Source organism: Delphinus delphis, chromosome 6, assembly GCF_949987515.2.
Source record: "Delphinus delphis chromosome 6, mDelDel1.2, whole genome shotgun sequence".
Classification (NCBI taxonomy): Eukaryota; Metazoa; Chordata; class Mammalia; order Artiodactyla; family Delphinidae; genus Delphinus; species Delphinus delphis.
Window position 1 is genome coordinate 27,127,351 of NC_082688.1, and position 18,058 is coordinate 27,145,408.

At 34.7% G+C, this 18,058-nt stretch overlaps 1 protein-coding gene across 7 annotated transcripts in view; it reads right to left on the reverse strand.

Moving 5' to 3' along the window:
- Positions 1-18,058, reverse strand: part of TMEM38B (transmembrane protein 38B) — a 274,182-nt gene that overhangs the window by 190,016 nt on the left and 66,108 nt on the right. The window contains exon 6 of one of the 7 annotated variants that reach the window (XM_060014390.1): positions 12,394-14,789. The exons of 5 other annotated variants lie outside the window; for them this stretch is intronic. In XM_060014390.1, coding sequence (XP_059870373.1) covers positions 14,568-14,789 — 222 coding nt within the window. In that variant the 3' untranslated portion in view covers positions 12,394-14,567. Of the gene's footprint in view, positions 1-12,393; positions 14,790-18,058 lie in introns of those variants that run through there. One more of the 7 variants, XM_060014393.1, reaches the window with a different exon arrangement.

Sequence of the window (18,058 nt, forward strand, 5' to 3'; positions counted from 1 at the left end):
ACCATATGCTCTCTACAATAGAATCACTTTAGATCCAAAGACACAAACAGATTCAAAGTGAAAGGATGGAAAAATATATGTAATGCAAATAATAATCAAAACAGAGCCCGACAAAATAACTTTAAATCAAAAAGGTTACAAGAGACAAAGAAGGGCATTATACATTAATAATTACACATTAATGTAAGGTTCAATATAGCATGAAGATAAAACAATCATTACTGTGTTCATTATACTTACACACCTAATAACAGGCCATCAAAATACATAAAGTAAAAACTGACAAAATTGAAGGGAGAAATAGACAGTTCTACAATAATTGTTGGAGACTTCAATACCCCACTCATAATAATAGATAGAATAACCAAAAAGAAGGTAAGTAAGGAAATAGAAGACTTAAACAGCACAATAAACCAACTAGATCTAACAGACAATACAGAATACTCTACCCAAAAATAGCATACACATTCTTCTCAAGTGCACATAGGACATTTTCCAGGATAGACCATATCTTAAGTCACAAATTAAGTCTCAATAGAGTGAAAAAGATAGATATGCAATGTATCTTTTCCAACTACAACAGGATGAAGTTAAAAATCTGTAACAGAATTAAACTGGAAAAACCATAAACTTGTGGAAATTAAACAACACATTCTTAAACAGCCAATGGATCAAAGACTAAACCACAAGAGAAATTAGAAAATACTTAGAAGTAAATGAGAACAAAATACAACATACCAAAACTTATGGGACATAGTGAAAGTCATGCAAAGGGAAAATTTTATAGCTATAAATGCTTACATTCAAAACAAGAAAGATTTCAAATCAACAACCTAACTTTACAACTTAAGAAACTATAAAAAGAACAAACTAAATCCAAAGCTAGCAGAAGGAAGGAAATAATAAAGACTGTAGTAGCAATAAATGAAAGAGAACAGAAAAACAATAACAAAAAGCAACGAAAACAAATTGACAAGCCTTTAGCTAGATGAACTAAGAAAAAAAGAGAAGATTCAAATTACCAAAATCAGAAATGAAAGGGAGGACATTATCAATGATTCTAAAGGGATAAGAAAGAATTATAAGAGAGTACTATAAGCAACTGTATATCAACAAATTAGATAACCTAAATGAAATGGACTAATTCCTAGAAACACAAAACCTACCAAGACTAAATCACAAAAAATATAAAATCTGAGAACACCTATAACTAGAAGTAAAAAAAAAAAAAGAAAAAGAAAAAGAAAAAAAAAATCTCCCAACAAAGAAAGCCCTAGATCCAATGACTTCATTGGTGAATTCTACCAAACATTAAAAAAGAACTATTACTAATCCTTTTCACACTTTTCCAAAAAGCTAAAGAGGAGGGAACACTTCCTAACTCATTCTCTGAGGCCAGCATTATCCTGATACCAATGCTAGGCAACACTACAAGAAAAAAACAAAACAAAACTACAGACCAATATCCCTTATGAACACTAATGCAAAAATCTTCAATACAATACTCCCAAACCAAATTCAACAGCATATTAAAATGATTATATACCATGACCAAGTGAGATTTATTCTTGGAATGCAAGGTGGTCGAACATATGTAACTGATCAATGTAATATACCATATTAACAGAACGAAGGGGAAAAAACCCACATGATTACCTCAACTGATGCAGAAAAAGCATGTGACAAAATTCAACACACTTTCATGATAAAAAATTCAATAAACTAGGAATAGGAGGAAACTACCTCAAAATAATAAAAGCCATATATGAAAAACATACAGAGAACATCATACTCAATGGTGAAAGACTGAAAGTTTTTCCACCAAAGATCAGAAACAAGACAAAGATGTTTGCTTTTGACACTTCTTTCAAACATAGTACTAGAAGTCCTAGCCAAAGCAGTTAGGAAATAAAAAGAAATAAAAGGTATTCATAATGGAAAGAAGTAAAATTGTCTCTGTTTGCTGATGGTGTTATATGTAGAAAACCCTAAGTATTACAACAAAAAAGTGAAAAATAATCAATGAATTCATAAAAATAGCAGGATAAAATGTAAACACACAAAAATCAGTAGCATTTCTATACACTAAAAAGGAACAATCTGAAAAGGAAATCATGAAAACAATTTCATTTACTATAGTTAATATTTAGGAATCAGCTTAACCAGGAAGGTGAAAGACGTGCACAACAAAAACTATAATATATTGCTGAAAGGAGTTAAAGAAGACATAAATAAATGGAAACACAATCTCCCGTTCATGGATTAGACGTTTTAGTATTGATGTCAATACTACCCAGTGATCTGCAAATTCAATGCAATCCCTGCCAAAATCTTGATTTTTTTTTTTTTTGAAAAAATAGAAAAACTCAGGACTTCCCTGGTGGCACAGTGGTTAAGACTCCATGCTCCCAATGCAGGAGGCCCGGGTTTGATCCCTGGTCAGGGAACTATATCCCACATGCATGATGCAACTAAGAGTTCACATGCCAAAACTAAGGAACCCACGTGCTGTAACTAAGAAGCTGGTGAGCCGCAACTAAGGAGCCCGCCTGCCACAACTAAGACCTGGCGCAACCAAACAAACAAATAAATATTAAAAAGAAAAACTCATCCTAAAATGTATATGGAATCTCAAGCAACCCCAAATAGCCAAAACAATTTTGAAAAAGAACAAAGCTGGAGTACTCACTTACTGATTTCAAAACTTGCTACAAAGATACAGTAATCAAGAGTGTGATACTAGCAGAAAGACAGACATATACACCAACTGGATAGAAACGAGAGCCTAGAAATTAAAACTTACATATATGGTCAAATGATTTTTGACAAGGGTGCCAAGACCATTCAATGGTGAAGGAACAGTCTTCCCAACAAACGGTTCTGGGAAATCTGAATGGCCACATGCAATAGAAAAAAGCTGGAGCCTCCTAACCCTATACACAAATATTAACTCAAAGTGGATCCAAGGCCTAAATGTAACACCTAAAACTATAAAATTCTTAAAAGAAAACATAGGGCAAAAACTTCATGACATTGAATTTGGCAATTATTTCTTTAATAGGACACCAAAGGCAAAGGCAACAAAAGAAAAAATAAACAAACTGGACTTCATGATATTTTTTAAATGTGTGCATCAAAATATGAACAGAGTAAAAAGGCAACCCACAGAATGTGACAGAATACTTGCAAGTCATATATCTGATAAAGGATTAATACACCGAATAGATAGAGAACTCCTAAAAACTCAATGACAGAAAAAAAATAAAGAACCACCAAATTAAAACATGAACAAATGCAAAAAAAAAAATATTTCTGCAAAGACGACATACAAATGGCCAATAAGCTCAGGAAAAAGATGTTCAGCATCACTAATCATTTGGGAAATGCAAATCAAACTACAATGCGGGGCTTCCCTAGTGGCGCAGTGGTTGAGAGTCTGCCTGCCGATGCAGGGGACACGGGTTCGTGCCCCGGTCCGGGAAGATCCCACATGCCGCGGAGCGGCTGGGCCCGTGAGCCATGGCCGCTGGGCCTGCGCGTCCGGAGCCTGTGCTCCGCAACGGGAGAGGCCACAACAGTGAGAGGCCCGCGTACCGCAAAAAAAAACAAACAAAAAACAAAACTACAATGAGATGCTACATCACACTGATTAGGATGCTACTATCAAAAAAATAAATAAATAATCTGTTGATGAGGGTGTGCAGAAATTGGAACACTTATGGACCATTGTTGGGAGTGTAAGGTGGTACAGGCAGTGTGGAAAACATTACAGCAGATCCTCAAAAAATTAAAAATAGAATTACCATATGACCCAGAAATTCCACTTCTGGGTATATACCCAAAAGAACTGACAGCAGGATCTCAAAGAGATATTTGTGCATCCATGTTCATAGCAGCACTCTTCACAATAGCTAAGATGTGGAAGAAACCCAAGTACCCACTGAGAGATGAATGGATAAGCAAACTGTGGTATATACACACAATGGAATATTATTCAGCCTTAGAAAGACAGGAAGTTCTGACATGTGCTTCAACATAGACGAACGTTGAGGACATTACGCTAAGTGAAAGAAGCCAGTCACAAAAAGACAAATACTGTATGATTCCATTTATATAAGGTACTTAGAGTAATCAAAATCATAGAGACAGAAAGTAGAGTCATGGCTTCCAGGGGCTAGGAAAGAGGGGAATAGGGAGTTATTGTTTAACGGGTATAGAATTTCAGTTTTACAAGTTATGAAGATGGATGGTGGTGATAATTGCACATTATTAATGTATTTAATACCACTGAACTGTACAATTAAAAATGACTAAGATGGTAAATATTGTTTTGTGTACTTTGCCATAATTTTTAAAAATGAGGGAATTCCAATTTCCAGTTCCACATGTGGGAGCTTGAAAGTCACCACTCTGTCCTAACAACAAGTAAAAAGCGGAATAGACTGAAAAATCAAAAACTCTTCTTGGATCCATGAGAAGGGAAGGCACAGGGTAAACCACTGCCCCCAAGAATGCAGAGACGAACAGGCGAATGGAGGGACTTGCAGTATACAGGAGCAGAGACTCACCAGCGGAAAACACCAATTAAACCAGTGCCAGCTGGGAAATCCTAAACCGTAACTGATGAATTGCCGAAGGCTGAGTGCAGACAACACTAAGAGTTAAAAACTGCAGAGGGACCTAGTCATAAGTTGTCCCCCACAATATTGTGAGACTTAACCTGCAGAACCTCGATTAGGTTCCCATAGTAAATATTGGAGAAAAATCCCCTTACAGCATGGGGCTTACAGCAAGGGGCTGGGGGGGTGGGGGGAGGAACCATTTTGAAATAAGAACACTCTTTCCTTAACAAGATCTGCCCTAAGAGGAATATAAGCAGAGCCTAAACTTATAGGGTATCATCAGAGCCTAACTGACCCGGGGAAGGGAAATACCCAATTTCAGCCCCCTCTAGCCATCCTATCAAACTGAGAAACACTTATGAAGTTCACAGTCCTGAGGCACAGGCTCACTAAAAGACTGAGACCTAATCATAAATCTACAAAATGCTTCCCCTCCCCCCCCACCTCACCACCACATTCCTAAAAGCCAATTTACAGCAGTTCCTTTTACTCAATACATGATGTCTGGCTCTCAAGAAAAAATTAGAAGGCATACCAAAAGTCAAAAAATACAATTTGAAGAAACAGAGCCAGCATAAAAACGAGACATGGAAGGGATGCAGGAATTATTAGACTGGGAATTTAAAATAACTATGATTAACATGCTAAGGGCTATAATGGATAAAGTTGACAAAATGCCAGAACTGATGGGCAAGCAATGTAGGCAGAGATATAAAAATCCTAAGAAAGAACAACAACAAAAAATGCTACAGATCAAAAACACTATAACAGAAATGAAGACTGCCTTTGAAGAACCTATTTAGAAGACTGGGCATGGCTGAGGAAGGAATCTGAGTTAGTGGATATATCAATAGAATCCTCAAAAACCAAAAAGCAAAGAGAATAAAGACTGAAAAAAAGGATCAGAATATCCAAGGACTGTGGGAAAACAACAAAAGCTATAACATACATGTAATGGGAATACTAGAAGGAGAAGAAAGAGAAAAAGGGACAGAAGAAATACTTGAAGTAATAGTTACTGAGAATTTAGCCAGGTTAATGTCAGACACCAAACCATAGACTCAGGAAGCTCAGAGAATACCAGTTAAATGCAGGAAAAAAAAAAAAAAAAAAAGCCCTCAAAAAAATCTGCAGAGTTAGGCCTATCATTTTCAAAATAAAGAAAATCAAAGATAAAGAAAGAATCCTCAAAGAGGCCAGTGGGAAAAAACACCGTAACTATAGAGGAATAAAGATAAGAATTACATCTGACTTCTTAGAAACCATGTATGCAAGAGAGATGGAGTGACATATCTAAATGTTGAGAGAGGAAAAAAAACCAGAACACCAACCTGGACTTCTGTACCCTGAAAAATTTCCTTCAGAAGTAAAGGAAAATAATTTCTCAGATAAACAAAAATTGAGGAAATTTGTTGTCAGTAGATCTGCCTTGCAAGAAATGTTAAGATAACTTCTCTAGGGAGAAGGAAATAATACAGGTCGGAAACTCAGTCCATATAAAGAAAGGAAGAGCATTCAAGAAGGAATAGGTGAAAGTAAAATTTAAATCTCAATGAATTTGTTTAAATCCTAATTTTTTAAATTTCAATAAAGATTCCAGCTAGTTATTTTTGTAGAAATTGACAAGATAATGCCAAAATTTATATGGAAACAAATGGGGCCAAGGATAGATAAGAAAACTGTGAAAAAAGATCAAAGTGGAAGGATTTACTCTACTGGATATTAAGATTTATACAGCTACTGTAGTTAAGCCAATGCATGTATAGCACATATGCAGATAGAATAATATAACAAACAGGGTCCAAAGCATTTTAATGCACATATGGATCTCTGATTTATGACAAAGTGGCACTTTTCAATAAATGATGGTGGACCAACTTGATATCCATAGAGAAAAAGAAAAAAAAAAGAAAAATTGACCCCTTGCTCACATCATACAAAAAAATAAATTTTCAGGTGGAATACAGATCTTAGAATAAGCTAAATACAGCTTCTAGAGTATAGGAAAATACCTTTATGACCTTGGGATAGGGAAAGGTTTCTTAAATAAGATAAAAAAGGCATTAATCAATCATAAAGGGAACATTGTTAAATTGGACTACATTAAAATTCATAATTTATGTTCGTGGTACTAAACTATTAAGAGAGTAAAAATGCAAGCTGACAGTGTGGAAGAACATATTTGCAACCCAAGGAACCGCCAAGGAGTTCATATCCAAAGTACCCATTTACACACACACACAAGCACATAGACACGACCCTATACCCAAACACAAGGACAGACAACCCAACAGAAAAAAATGGGCAAGAAACTGGAACAGACACTTTGCAAAAGAGTATATCCAAATGGCCAATAAGCTTATTCAAAAAGTGTTCAACTTCATTAGTTATCAGGGAAAAACAAATTTTAAAACACAAGATACTATTATACCCTCACCAGAATTGTTAAATTTAAAAGATAGAGAATACCTCACATTGGTAAGGAAGTGGGGGAACTGGAACTCTCACACACTGCTGGTGGGAGTGCAAATTAAGCCAACTATCTTGGAAAACTTTTTGGATCTACAAAAGGTGAGTGTGTTCATACCCCATGACCCAGCACTTTAACTCCTAAGAATGTAAGGAACAAAAATATGTGTACCTGGGTACCTTGGTACCTGTACCAAGACATGCAAAAGAATATTTTCATAGCCTCAAACTAAGAACAATCTAAATCTCTATCAACACAATGGATTGGTTACACAAATTGAGTATATATAGTCATACAATGCAATATTGGCAATGAAAATGAGTGAATTATAAGTTATACAAAGTACCTTGGATGAATCTCACAAACATAATATGTACAAAATAAGCCAGACACCAGGATAAACAGTCTAATTCCAATTACATAAAATTCAAAAACAGTCAAAACCAACAACTAGTATTAGAAGTCAGGATATTGGTTACCTTTGAGAAGGGAAGAATAGTGATTAGAAAAGGAAAAATGCTAATGTTTCATTTCTTGAGCTGGGTTGTGGTTGCATGGCTATGTTCTCTTTGTGATCATTTAACAAGACAAACGCATGATTTGTGCACTTTCTAAATGGTATATATCAATTAAAAAATTTAAATGCAAACCTGAGGTTATTTTGAAGAAATATTAGTTTCTAGCAAAGGTTACTTGCCTTGCTAGTTCGCTTTCATCCCTGACTGAACTTCTGTCTCCTTTAGGTAATGGAGCTCCTTCTGAGGGAATTATCCAGTCAGAGTTTAAATGTGTGTTTTCATTTCTCTTCTACAGTGGGCGTCAGCTGCATTTTGATACAGTCAAGGACTAAAAGTCACCTTGAAGCAAATCTTCCTCTTTCTGCAAAGAATCCCTTCAGTGGGCTCCTGTCCTTGGACAGAGGCTTAGCAAAACTACCAGTATTTTGAATGACATTAAATATGATCTCTTGTGGAGGTAGTCAGTCACCAAGAAGGAAGCAGGAATAAGGGGTTCCAGGTTTGTGTGCTACAAGGTAGTATTAAGTGAAACAAAGAGAATCGATTGCTAAGAGGTCTGTTAGAAATTAAAACACCTCAGTGGCATATGAAACAGGATGACTGTCCCTCTCTAAACAACTGCCGTGAAAGAACTTCACATTGGCAGTCTTGCTGGCAGCTAAAGATTTGGCCTCTGCCACCTTACTTCAGACCTGATTCTTGGGGGTAACTGTGCCAGCACAAAAAGCACTTGCTCCCCCTGGAGGCTTTTTTGAGGAGTCTCATCTTCCAAGGAAATACTCAGCCTTATTCCTGCTGCCCCAGCGTTTTGCCCCAACCTACCACCTGTTCACTCAGATCATGGCCACCTCCGAGGTGCGACCATCAACTCAACTTGTGCCATTGCCACTGCCCTGGGCTGGTCTAGGATCCCATGGATTTGGTTTGGACAGGGATTGGAAATGAAAGATTCTGGACAGTTTTGGCTTCAAGTCTCCTTTACAAAGAGCAACACATTGCTCAAGATAAGGAGGCAGGGCCAAACCTGAAGCCTCTTGAACACATAACCACTTTAGAAGGAGAGAGAAGGGTTTTAAAAGATGGTGTTCAAATGGATTTAATTACCACAAAACTTGTCATAATACATACTCTCAATCAGAGGGAAATATAATGTGAGCTTCTGAAAACTTGTATTCAACTGAGAACATGAAAGATCAGACACAGAAGGTGAATGCGATCATCGGCATAGTAGTGCGGTGATGGCAATGATACAATTACTTAAGTGCATGAGTCAGAATGCCACACAGAGTGACTCAGCTCCTCCATAATAATACCATTATATCACCACAGCATAACAATAAAATAAAACACAGTAACGGTGTAATGAGGAGAGCAGACTTCTGAACTTCCTGTCTTACTGGCTTGTGGTATTTAAATATTATACATAAAAAATGACTAGGGCACATTATTCTTCACTCCAAACTGCAGAACTCTGGTTTTATCTGTAAATTAACTAGACTCTTCTCTGTAAAATAATGTTTCAAACACATTTTCATATACATTATCTTATTTTCAAAACAGTCCTTTAAGGTCATGGCAAAGACAGCAATGTGTCCTCTAACATGAATTGCTCTTTCCTCAGTAATATAACCCCCAAAACATCAGCTGCTCAAAATAAAGACCATAACATGCTGTTTCATTAATTTTTGTTATTCATATTTTTACAAAATGCATGCATTTTTCCTTAGGTTTGGGCCTTATATAATTCTCCCCAGCTGTATAATTCAACACTTTTTAACTGAATAAGTTGAATCATTTTCCAAGCATACCATTAGTCCTTTGAATTTTTCCTGTCACTTACACAGGCTTTCATTATACCGAATGTCCTTTGCAAATTTAATCAAGATATTATGTACTTCTTCTCACATCTCATTAAGATGTCAATATAACAACGTTGCTTATCAGCCACTGTACCCTATTCCTTTCACTTCATATTATTCTCAAGAAAGGTTTCAGTCTAGTCTACTTTTACTGAGATTAGACCGAATTTTTAAGTCAAACTTTACATTACATAAAATATTTATAAAAATACAAATATTCATTATCAACTTTATTCTCTTTACTAATACAACTCCACAGGGGTAAAAATACATCTGAAGTTACTTTGTCTGGCAGGAGTCTCCCCCACTTCCTCTTCCCCATAGCAAACCATAATCCCACCATACAAATTGCTTATTTTTTTATCCCAATTAAATCTTAATTCTCTTTATCAAATGTAGGAAGAACGCAATAGTTTTCAACTTCAATTCAGTGTGCCACTTTGTACTGTCATGGAATATCAGATAGTCAGCCATGTAAATTAAGCTGTACTCATTTTCATACCCGATCACTGGTCCACATTTTGTCACCAAAAAGATGCACTTGGATTATATATTTCAATATGGACCACTACCTTCCCAACCAATCCCACACCTAGACTGAGCTTAGAAGATATTTTATTTCGTTCTAAATATATTTTGTTGTCACATTCTTATTCACCATCTCTTTTAAACATCAGAGTTGTGATAAACCAAGGACAAGCCTACATACAGAAACTCCCTAAATAGACATACAGGAAAAAAAGTCTTCAATTCCTATAATGTATTACCTTTAGCACAAGCACAGAAAAAGCGACCACATATATACGATGTGCAGTGACCTTTTGAGAAGCAGAACAAAAAATTAGGCCTGAGCGACTTGCTGAATAACATAATCATTACTTTACATAGTAGCATAAGGTGTTTCTCTCTTAAGTGTTTCTCAGAATAAAACTAGGCACTCCTATATTATTTGGGGTTCCTTGATGGGCAAATATATTTATGACTTGGAGGTAGGAAAAAGTTTCTTAAGACACAGAAAACAATAACTGTAAAATAAAATCCTGGGAAATTAGACTTCTTTGAAATTAAAAATGTGTGCTCATTAAACGACATCATTATAAAAATGAAGGGGTAATCCACAGCCCAGAAAGAAAATATGTACAAAACACCTATTTAACAAAGAATGGATATCCAAGATACATGAAGACAAATCCAATATAATATGGGCAATGGTCTGAAGAGACACTTTACTGAGGGAGATACACAAATGGCCAATAAGAACACACTCAAAAAAGTACTCTACACCACTAATCATTAGGGAAATGCAAATTAAAACCTTAAAAACTACAAACCACCCATTGGAAATGGACAAAATTAAAATGTTTGACAACAATAATCCTTGATAAGAATGTAGAGCAACTGGAACTCTCATACATTGTTGTGAAGTATAAAATGGTACAACCACTTCGGAAAAGAGGTCTAGTGGTTTTTTTACAACTAAACATAATTCTACTCCTAGGTATTTGCTCAAGAGAAATAAAAAAACATGTTCCCCAAAAGAACTGTACAAAAATGTTCATAGTAGCTTATTCAGAATATCCCAAACTAGAAACAGCCCTGATGTGCATCAATAGGATAAACACACTGCAACATATTCATATAGTACAATGCTACCAAGGAATTAAAAAGGAGTGAACTCATGATAAATACAACAAGATAAATTTCAAAAACATTATGTCGTTTGAAAGAAGTCTTACACTGAAGAGAATATATTGCATGATTTTATTTCTATTCAGTTGGGGGGAGGGTGTGAATTAACTAGAAAGGAACTTCCTGAGGCACTGGCAATCTTCTACCTCTTGATAGGATTTTAGGCTGTACAGTTGTATGTATTTGCCAACTCTTTAAATATACACTTACAACTTATGCATTTCATTGTATGTGAATTTTACCTTAAAAAAAGAACAAACTGTGGAAACAAAAATAAATTCTATCAAAGAAATATGTCTGTTAAAAACTACAAGTGTGAAACTGTACTAAATAAGAAAAATAAATTAAGTAATTTTTGGAAAAAAGTACATAATCTAAGTCAAGTATATGAAGAAACAGAATGACCCTTGTACTTAACACAGACGTCTGCCCGGCCTGCCTCACCCACTTCCTTCAGGTCTCTGGTAAAATACAATTTTAACAGAAAGGCCTTTTCTAACTCCTAATTAACAAGTACCCCCAATTCTCACTTTCTATCCTTGTGTCCTGCTTAATATATATGCATAACCTGTAGTATTACCACAAGAACACATCTCTTTGCTTACTGTATGTCTCACCACCAGTAAAATGTAAACACCAAGAAAGCAGTGGGGGAAAGACGGTATTCTTGTATACGTTATTCCATTTCTAACATATCACTCAATTGCAATCAACTTGTGATATGAGGTAGATTTTAATGGAATGATGTAGGCCTTATAGGAATAAGACCAAAAAATACACTACAGAGGGAACGTCTCCCCTATTCTCTCCACTTTTTGGTCTCTGCCTACAAGAAACCTGGAATTTCCACTGAAATCCACTCACTCTACATTATCTGGTCCCTCTCCAGCCCTTGCACACTCAGCAAGGAAGTGTGACTAATCTGATAAATCAGAGTTTGATATTAATTTGGCCATATTTTACTTGAGGGTGAGATCACTGAGTTAGCCAGCCCATGTTCTTGCCACCTTCTTGTCTCCTTTTATTTATTTATTTTTACATCTTTATTGGAGTACAATTGCTTTACAATGGTGTGTTAGCTTCTGCTTTATAACAAAGTGAAGCAGTTATACATATACATATGTTCCCATATCTCTTCCCTCTTGCGTCTCCCTCCCTCCCACCCTCCCTATCCCACCCCTCTAGGTGGTCACAAAGCACCGAGCTGATCTCCCTGTGCTATGCGGCTGCTTCCCACTAGCTATCTACCTTACGTTTGGTAGTGTATATATGTCCATGCCTCTCTCTCGCTTTGTCACAGCTCATCCTTCCCCCTCCCTATATCAAGTCCATTCTCTAGTATTTAACGAGACCTACCAGATCTTGACTTTCTCAGTGCCACCTATGACTGTGTGAAGCAGGCCCACAGGCTTCATTCATGCTACACTGTTGGGTAAGGAGTCTAACAATCTGCTTCGCAAATCCAGTCAGGTCTCTGCAGGCAGCATGAATATATTAAGGGTGGGAGGTTTCAAACCTAAGCCATGTCCTCCAGTACAGCTTTTTCCTAAAAACCTTGAATTAAAGGTTATAGGATACTTGTACAGATTAATAAAAGTTTGTTCCATAAAGGTTGTACATCTCATTTGGACAGTAATCACTGAATATATACCATATATCAGTCGAAAGGCCAAAGGAGTTATAAACTCCTAAATCAAGAAAAACAGAAAAAACATAAAAATGATAACATATTCCATTGGTGCTAAATAACTTAGTTTAATAAATCTGTCTTTAATACAAGTGTAAAATAAGATTCCTAACATTTCAACTACAGTTAAACCCAAACTTCAAAACTAAGTCAGTAATTAGCAACATGTTAACTGTGAAAAGTTTTTAACTACAAGAGTGTCAAATGCAATACAGAACTCTTAAATATTTAATGCCTTCTGTCAGAATATTAAAAATAAACTTCTTAGCATCCCAAGGCTATCAAAGGTCCTCCCCCCCCAAAAAATTTTTTTAACAGAAGTATAATCCCTGCTGGTGTTTATATATGTTAAAATTTTTAAAAATCAAGACTTCTAACTTGAATATGATTTGAGTAGTTCTATACCATCCAAAGATGCCTGATACACACTAACTTTTTGCAGGCTCATGGTCTCAGTAGAAGAAATCATGTCAGTCACAAAGTTTTAAAATTATAACTGGGCTTTTAAACTACAAAATAAAATAAGAAAATCTAACATGATTTAGTACCTTTTCTTCTTCTTTTAATTATTTTTGCCAATAAGGTATCAAATTTCACTTCATCATTCTTCATTCAAATAGACTACTACCATATAAGATTTTAGTTTGTTTCTTCTTAATTAGGTGGTTGTTATCAAATGCCCGAGGACAATTCTCATTAGAGCTGAGCATTTTTACATAAGGGTAACTAGTTTTAATTTAAAATAAAACTAAAAATATATGTACATGTACATTAAAATATAACCTACGTAAACTAGTAAGAGACATTCAACTAGAAAACTGAAAAGTACCCATTAAAGAGAAGACAAAGGTGAAATTTTTAAATTGAAATAATACTTAAGAATATATGAAATGCTGAGAAGAATAATTTCTCCTACAGTTAAAACAAATGTGTTTTAAGGAGAGAGAAAAAAATAAGCTCCTCAAAACTTGCGAAGCAAAACATGGACTTAGTAACTTATTAAAAACTATACCCCTGATTTTCTTTTGAGAAAAAAGAAATAGTTTAAACAAGGGCATGAAACACACTTAAGATTAAGACTAATAATACTCTGCTCTCACTGAAAAATACTACTAGAAAAAAATTAAATAAAATTTCAGATATTTCCATTTAATGTGGGTAAAATATACAATGTTTATTTCTGAAATATAAGCTAATAATTTATTTTCATTCATAATATAAAGTGATTTAGGTAAAGTTTACTTTTCTTAGTACTCAAAATTAAACAGGAATTGTTTTTCATATCTAAGAATTATAATGGTAATGTGTAATAAAAGCTTAATTTTGTTAAACTAAAGCTCAAATAGATTCAAATAAAAAACATGTATGAAAATATCTAGATTAAACAATAAAACTTTAATTTTTGTTATTTTGCAATGACAGTAGGTTTACTTTTTCTAACATTCAAAAACACTAGGCTTTTATCAATATAAAACTGTTTTAAAAATCACAATAGAATCTTTTATATATAACTTAGAAAAACCATTTCACATGATACACTCATAACACTCAGGAAATTACAATCCAGAAAGGGAGAGTCTCCCTGAAACAGAAAGAAGTTCGTTCTTTTTGTCACCTCCAATCCTTATATATAATCTTTATTTTACATCATTTACATAGAAATATTTATCACAATCTGACAGGTAGATAAGACAAAGAAAATTTTTTGCCTTATGAAGTTCATCAAGTAAATTTAGTCTTTTTAGTATGCTTCTTATGAACTTTATCTGAAGCATCAGCTATAGGTTTTGAGGTCGATGAACCAGTACCACTGAGAAACGAGTTTGTTTCACTTCTCTTTTCACATGATGAAAACAGCTGCTGCCAGCCAAACAGCATCCAACTCAATGTATCCTCAAAAAAAGCAAAAGGCATAACAGAAGTCTCTGTAAGCATCATGGTTATCTGAAAAAAAAAGTTCAATTTTGAATTTAAATACAAATGTTTTCTGTTTCCTAAAAATGAGAGGGGAAAGTGAAAAAGAAGAAAATATTCAAAACGCTTTTTTTTTTAATTGAGGTATAACTGACATATAACATTATACTAGTTTCAGGTGTACAAAATGATTCGGTATCTGCATATATTATGAAATAACCACCACAATAAGTCTAGTTAACATCCATCACCATACACAGCACACAGAAATTTTTTTATGTGATGAGAATTTTTAAGATCTACTCTCTTAGCAACTTTCAAATATGCAATACAGTATTACAATAGTTACCATGCTATACGTTACACACTGATGACTTATTTGTTTATAACTGGAAGTTTGAACTTTTTGACTCCTTTTAACCCATGTCACCAAGCCTCGTCACCACCCCCCCAATCCACTTCTGGCAACCACTAATCTGTTCTCTGTATCTATGAGCTTGCGTTTTTTTAAATTTTAGATTCCACACATAAATGAGATCATACTGTATTTGTCTTTGTCTCATTTTTTTCACCAGGCATAATGCCCTGGTTATGATGTTAGCTGTGGGCTTGTCATATATAGCCTCTATTATGTTGAGGTACATTCCCTCTACACCCACTTTGTTAAGAGTTTTTATTGTAAATGGATGCTGAATTCTGTCAAATGCTTTTTCTGCATCTATTGAGATTATATGATTTTTATCCTTCATTTTGTTAATGTGATATATGACACTGATTGATTTGCAGATGATGAACCATCCTTGCATCCCTGGAATCAATCCCACTTGATCACGATGTATAATCTTTTTAATGTATTGTTGAATTTAGTTTGCTAATATTTTGTTGGGGGTTTTTGCATCTATGCCCATCAGGGACATTGCCCTATAATTTTCTTTTCTTGTGGCATCCTTGTCTGGTTTTGGTTTCACGGTAATGTTGGCCTTGTAAAATGAGTTTGGAAGCATTCCCTCATCTTTTATTTTTGAAAGAGTTTGAGAAGGATTGGTATTAATTCTTGTAATGTTTGGTAGAATTCACCAGCAAAACTGTCTGGTCCTGGATTTTTATTTGTTGGGAGGTTTCTGATCACTGATACAATCTCCTTACTGGTAACTGGTCTGTTCAGATTTTCTATTTCTTTGTGATTCAGTCTTGACAGGTTGTATGTTTCTAGAAGTATGTCCATTTCTTCTAGGTTGTCCACGTTGTTGGCATATAAGTGTTCGTAACAGTCTCAATCCCTTGTATTTTCGTGGTATCAGTTGTAACATCTCTTCTTTCATTTCTGATTTTATCCACCTGAGTTCTTGTTTTCTTTCTTGGTGAGTCTAACTGAAGGTTTGTTAATTTTGTTTATCTTTTCAAAGAACCAACTCTTAGTTTGGTCTTTTCTATTGTCCTTTTAGTCTGTATTTCATTTATTTCTGCTCTATGTTATTTCCTTCCTTCCATTAACTTTGGGCGTCATTTGTTCTTTTTCTAGTTCTTTAAAGTATAAAGTTAAGTTATTTGAGATTTTTCTCATTTCTTGAGGTAGGCATTTATTGCTATGAACTTCCCTCTTAAAACTAGTTTGCTGCATCCCATAAGATTGGAATGTTGTATTTCCATTTTTGTCTCAAGGTATTTTTTTGATTTCTCTGTTATTTCTTCACTGACCCACTGGTTGTTTTATAGCCTTATGTTTAATTCCCACATGTTTGTGATTTTTCCAGTTTTCTTCCTAGTAAACAATTTCCAGTTTCATACTATTCTAGCTAAGATTCTTGATATGATTTTCATCTTCTTAAATTTATTAAGACTTGTTTTATGACCTAACATATGATGAATCCTGGAGAATATTCCATGTGCGCTTGAGAAGAATATGTATTCTGTTGCTTTTGGATGGAATGTCCTGTCTATATCTTTAGTTAAGTCTGTCTAGTCTAATATGTCCTTTGGGGCAATGTTTCCTTCTTGATTCTTTGTCTAGTGATCTATCCATTGTTGTAAGTGAGGGGACTTCAATAAGTCCCCTACTATTATTGTTTTGCTCTCTATTTGTCTCTTTATGTCTGTTAATATTTGCTTTATATATGTATGCTGGTACATAAATATTTGCAAATGTCATATATCCTCTTATTAGAAATGACTGCTTTATCATTATGTAACACCCTTCTAATTAGTCTTTGTTTTAAAGTCTGTTTTGTTTGATATAAGTATAGCTATCCCAACTTTCTTTGGGCTTCCACTTGCATGGAATATATTTTTCCATCCCTTCACTTTCAGTCTATTTCTCTCTTCACATCTGCAGTGAGTCTCTTGCAGGCAGCATATAGATGGGTCTTATTTTTTTTTTTTATCCATTCAGCTACTCTTCTGAATAGAGAATTCAGTCAATTTACATTTAAAGTAATTAATAAGTATGCACTTATTTTCATTTGGTTAATTGTTTTCTGGCTGTTTTGTAGTTCCTCTCTGGTCCTTTCTTCTTCCCTTGCTCACTTCCATTATGGCTTGATGACTTTCTCTAGTGCAATGCTTAGATTATTTTCTTGTTATCTTTTGTGTATATACTACAGGTTTTTGCTCTGTAGTTATCATATTTTCATATAACAACTTATGTTAGTGACAGTCTATTTTAAGTTGATAATAACTTAAGTATAAATGCATTTTAATGTTCTATATTTTTATTCTCCCCCTCAATGTTTTTTTGTTTTTGATGTTACATTTTACATCTTTTTATCTTGTGTGTATCCCTTAATTATTGTAGTTAGTTATTTTTACTACTTTTGTCTTTTACCATTCATACTAACTTTATAAGTGATTAATCCACTACCTTTACTATATATTAACCCTTACCAGTGAGATTTGTATTTTCATATTTTTTCTTGTTAGTAATTAGCATCCTTTCCTTTCAGCCTAAAGAAGTCCCTTTAACATTTTGTGTAAGGTCAATTTAGTGGTGATAAGCTCTAGCTTTTGCTTGTCTGGAAAAATTCTTTCTCTCTCCTCTAATTCTGGATGTAACTGCCGGGTGGAGTAACTTAGGTTGGGAGTTTTTTTCCTTCAGTGCTTTGCATATATCATGCCACTCCATTCTGGCCTGCAAAGTTTCTCCTGGAAGTATCTGCTCATTGTCTTATGGGGGTTCCTTTATACATAACACACATGTTTTTCCATTGCTACTTTTAAGAATCTCTCTTTGTCTTAAACTTTTGACATTTTAACTATAATGTGTCTTGCTGGGATTTCTTTGCGGGTCCCTGTATGTGGAACTC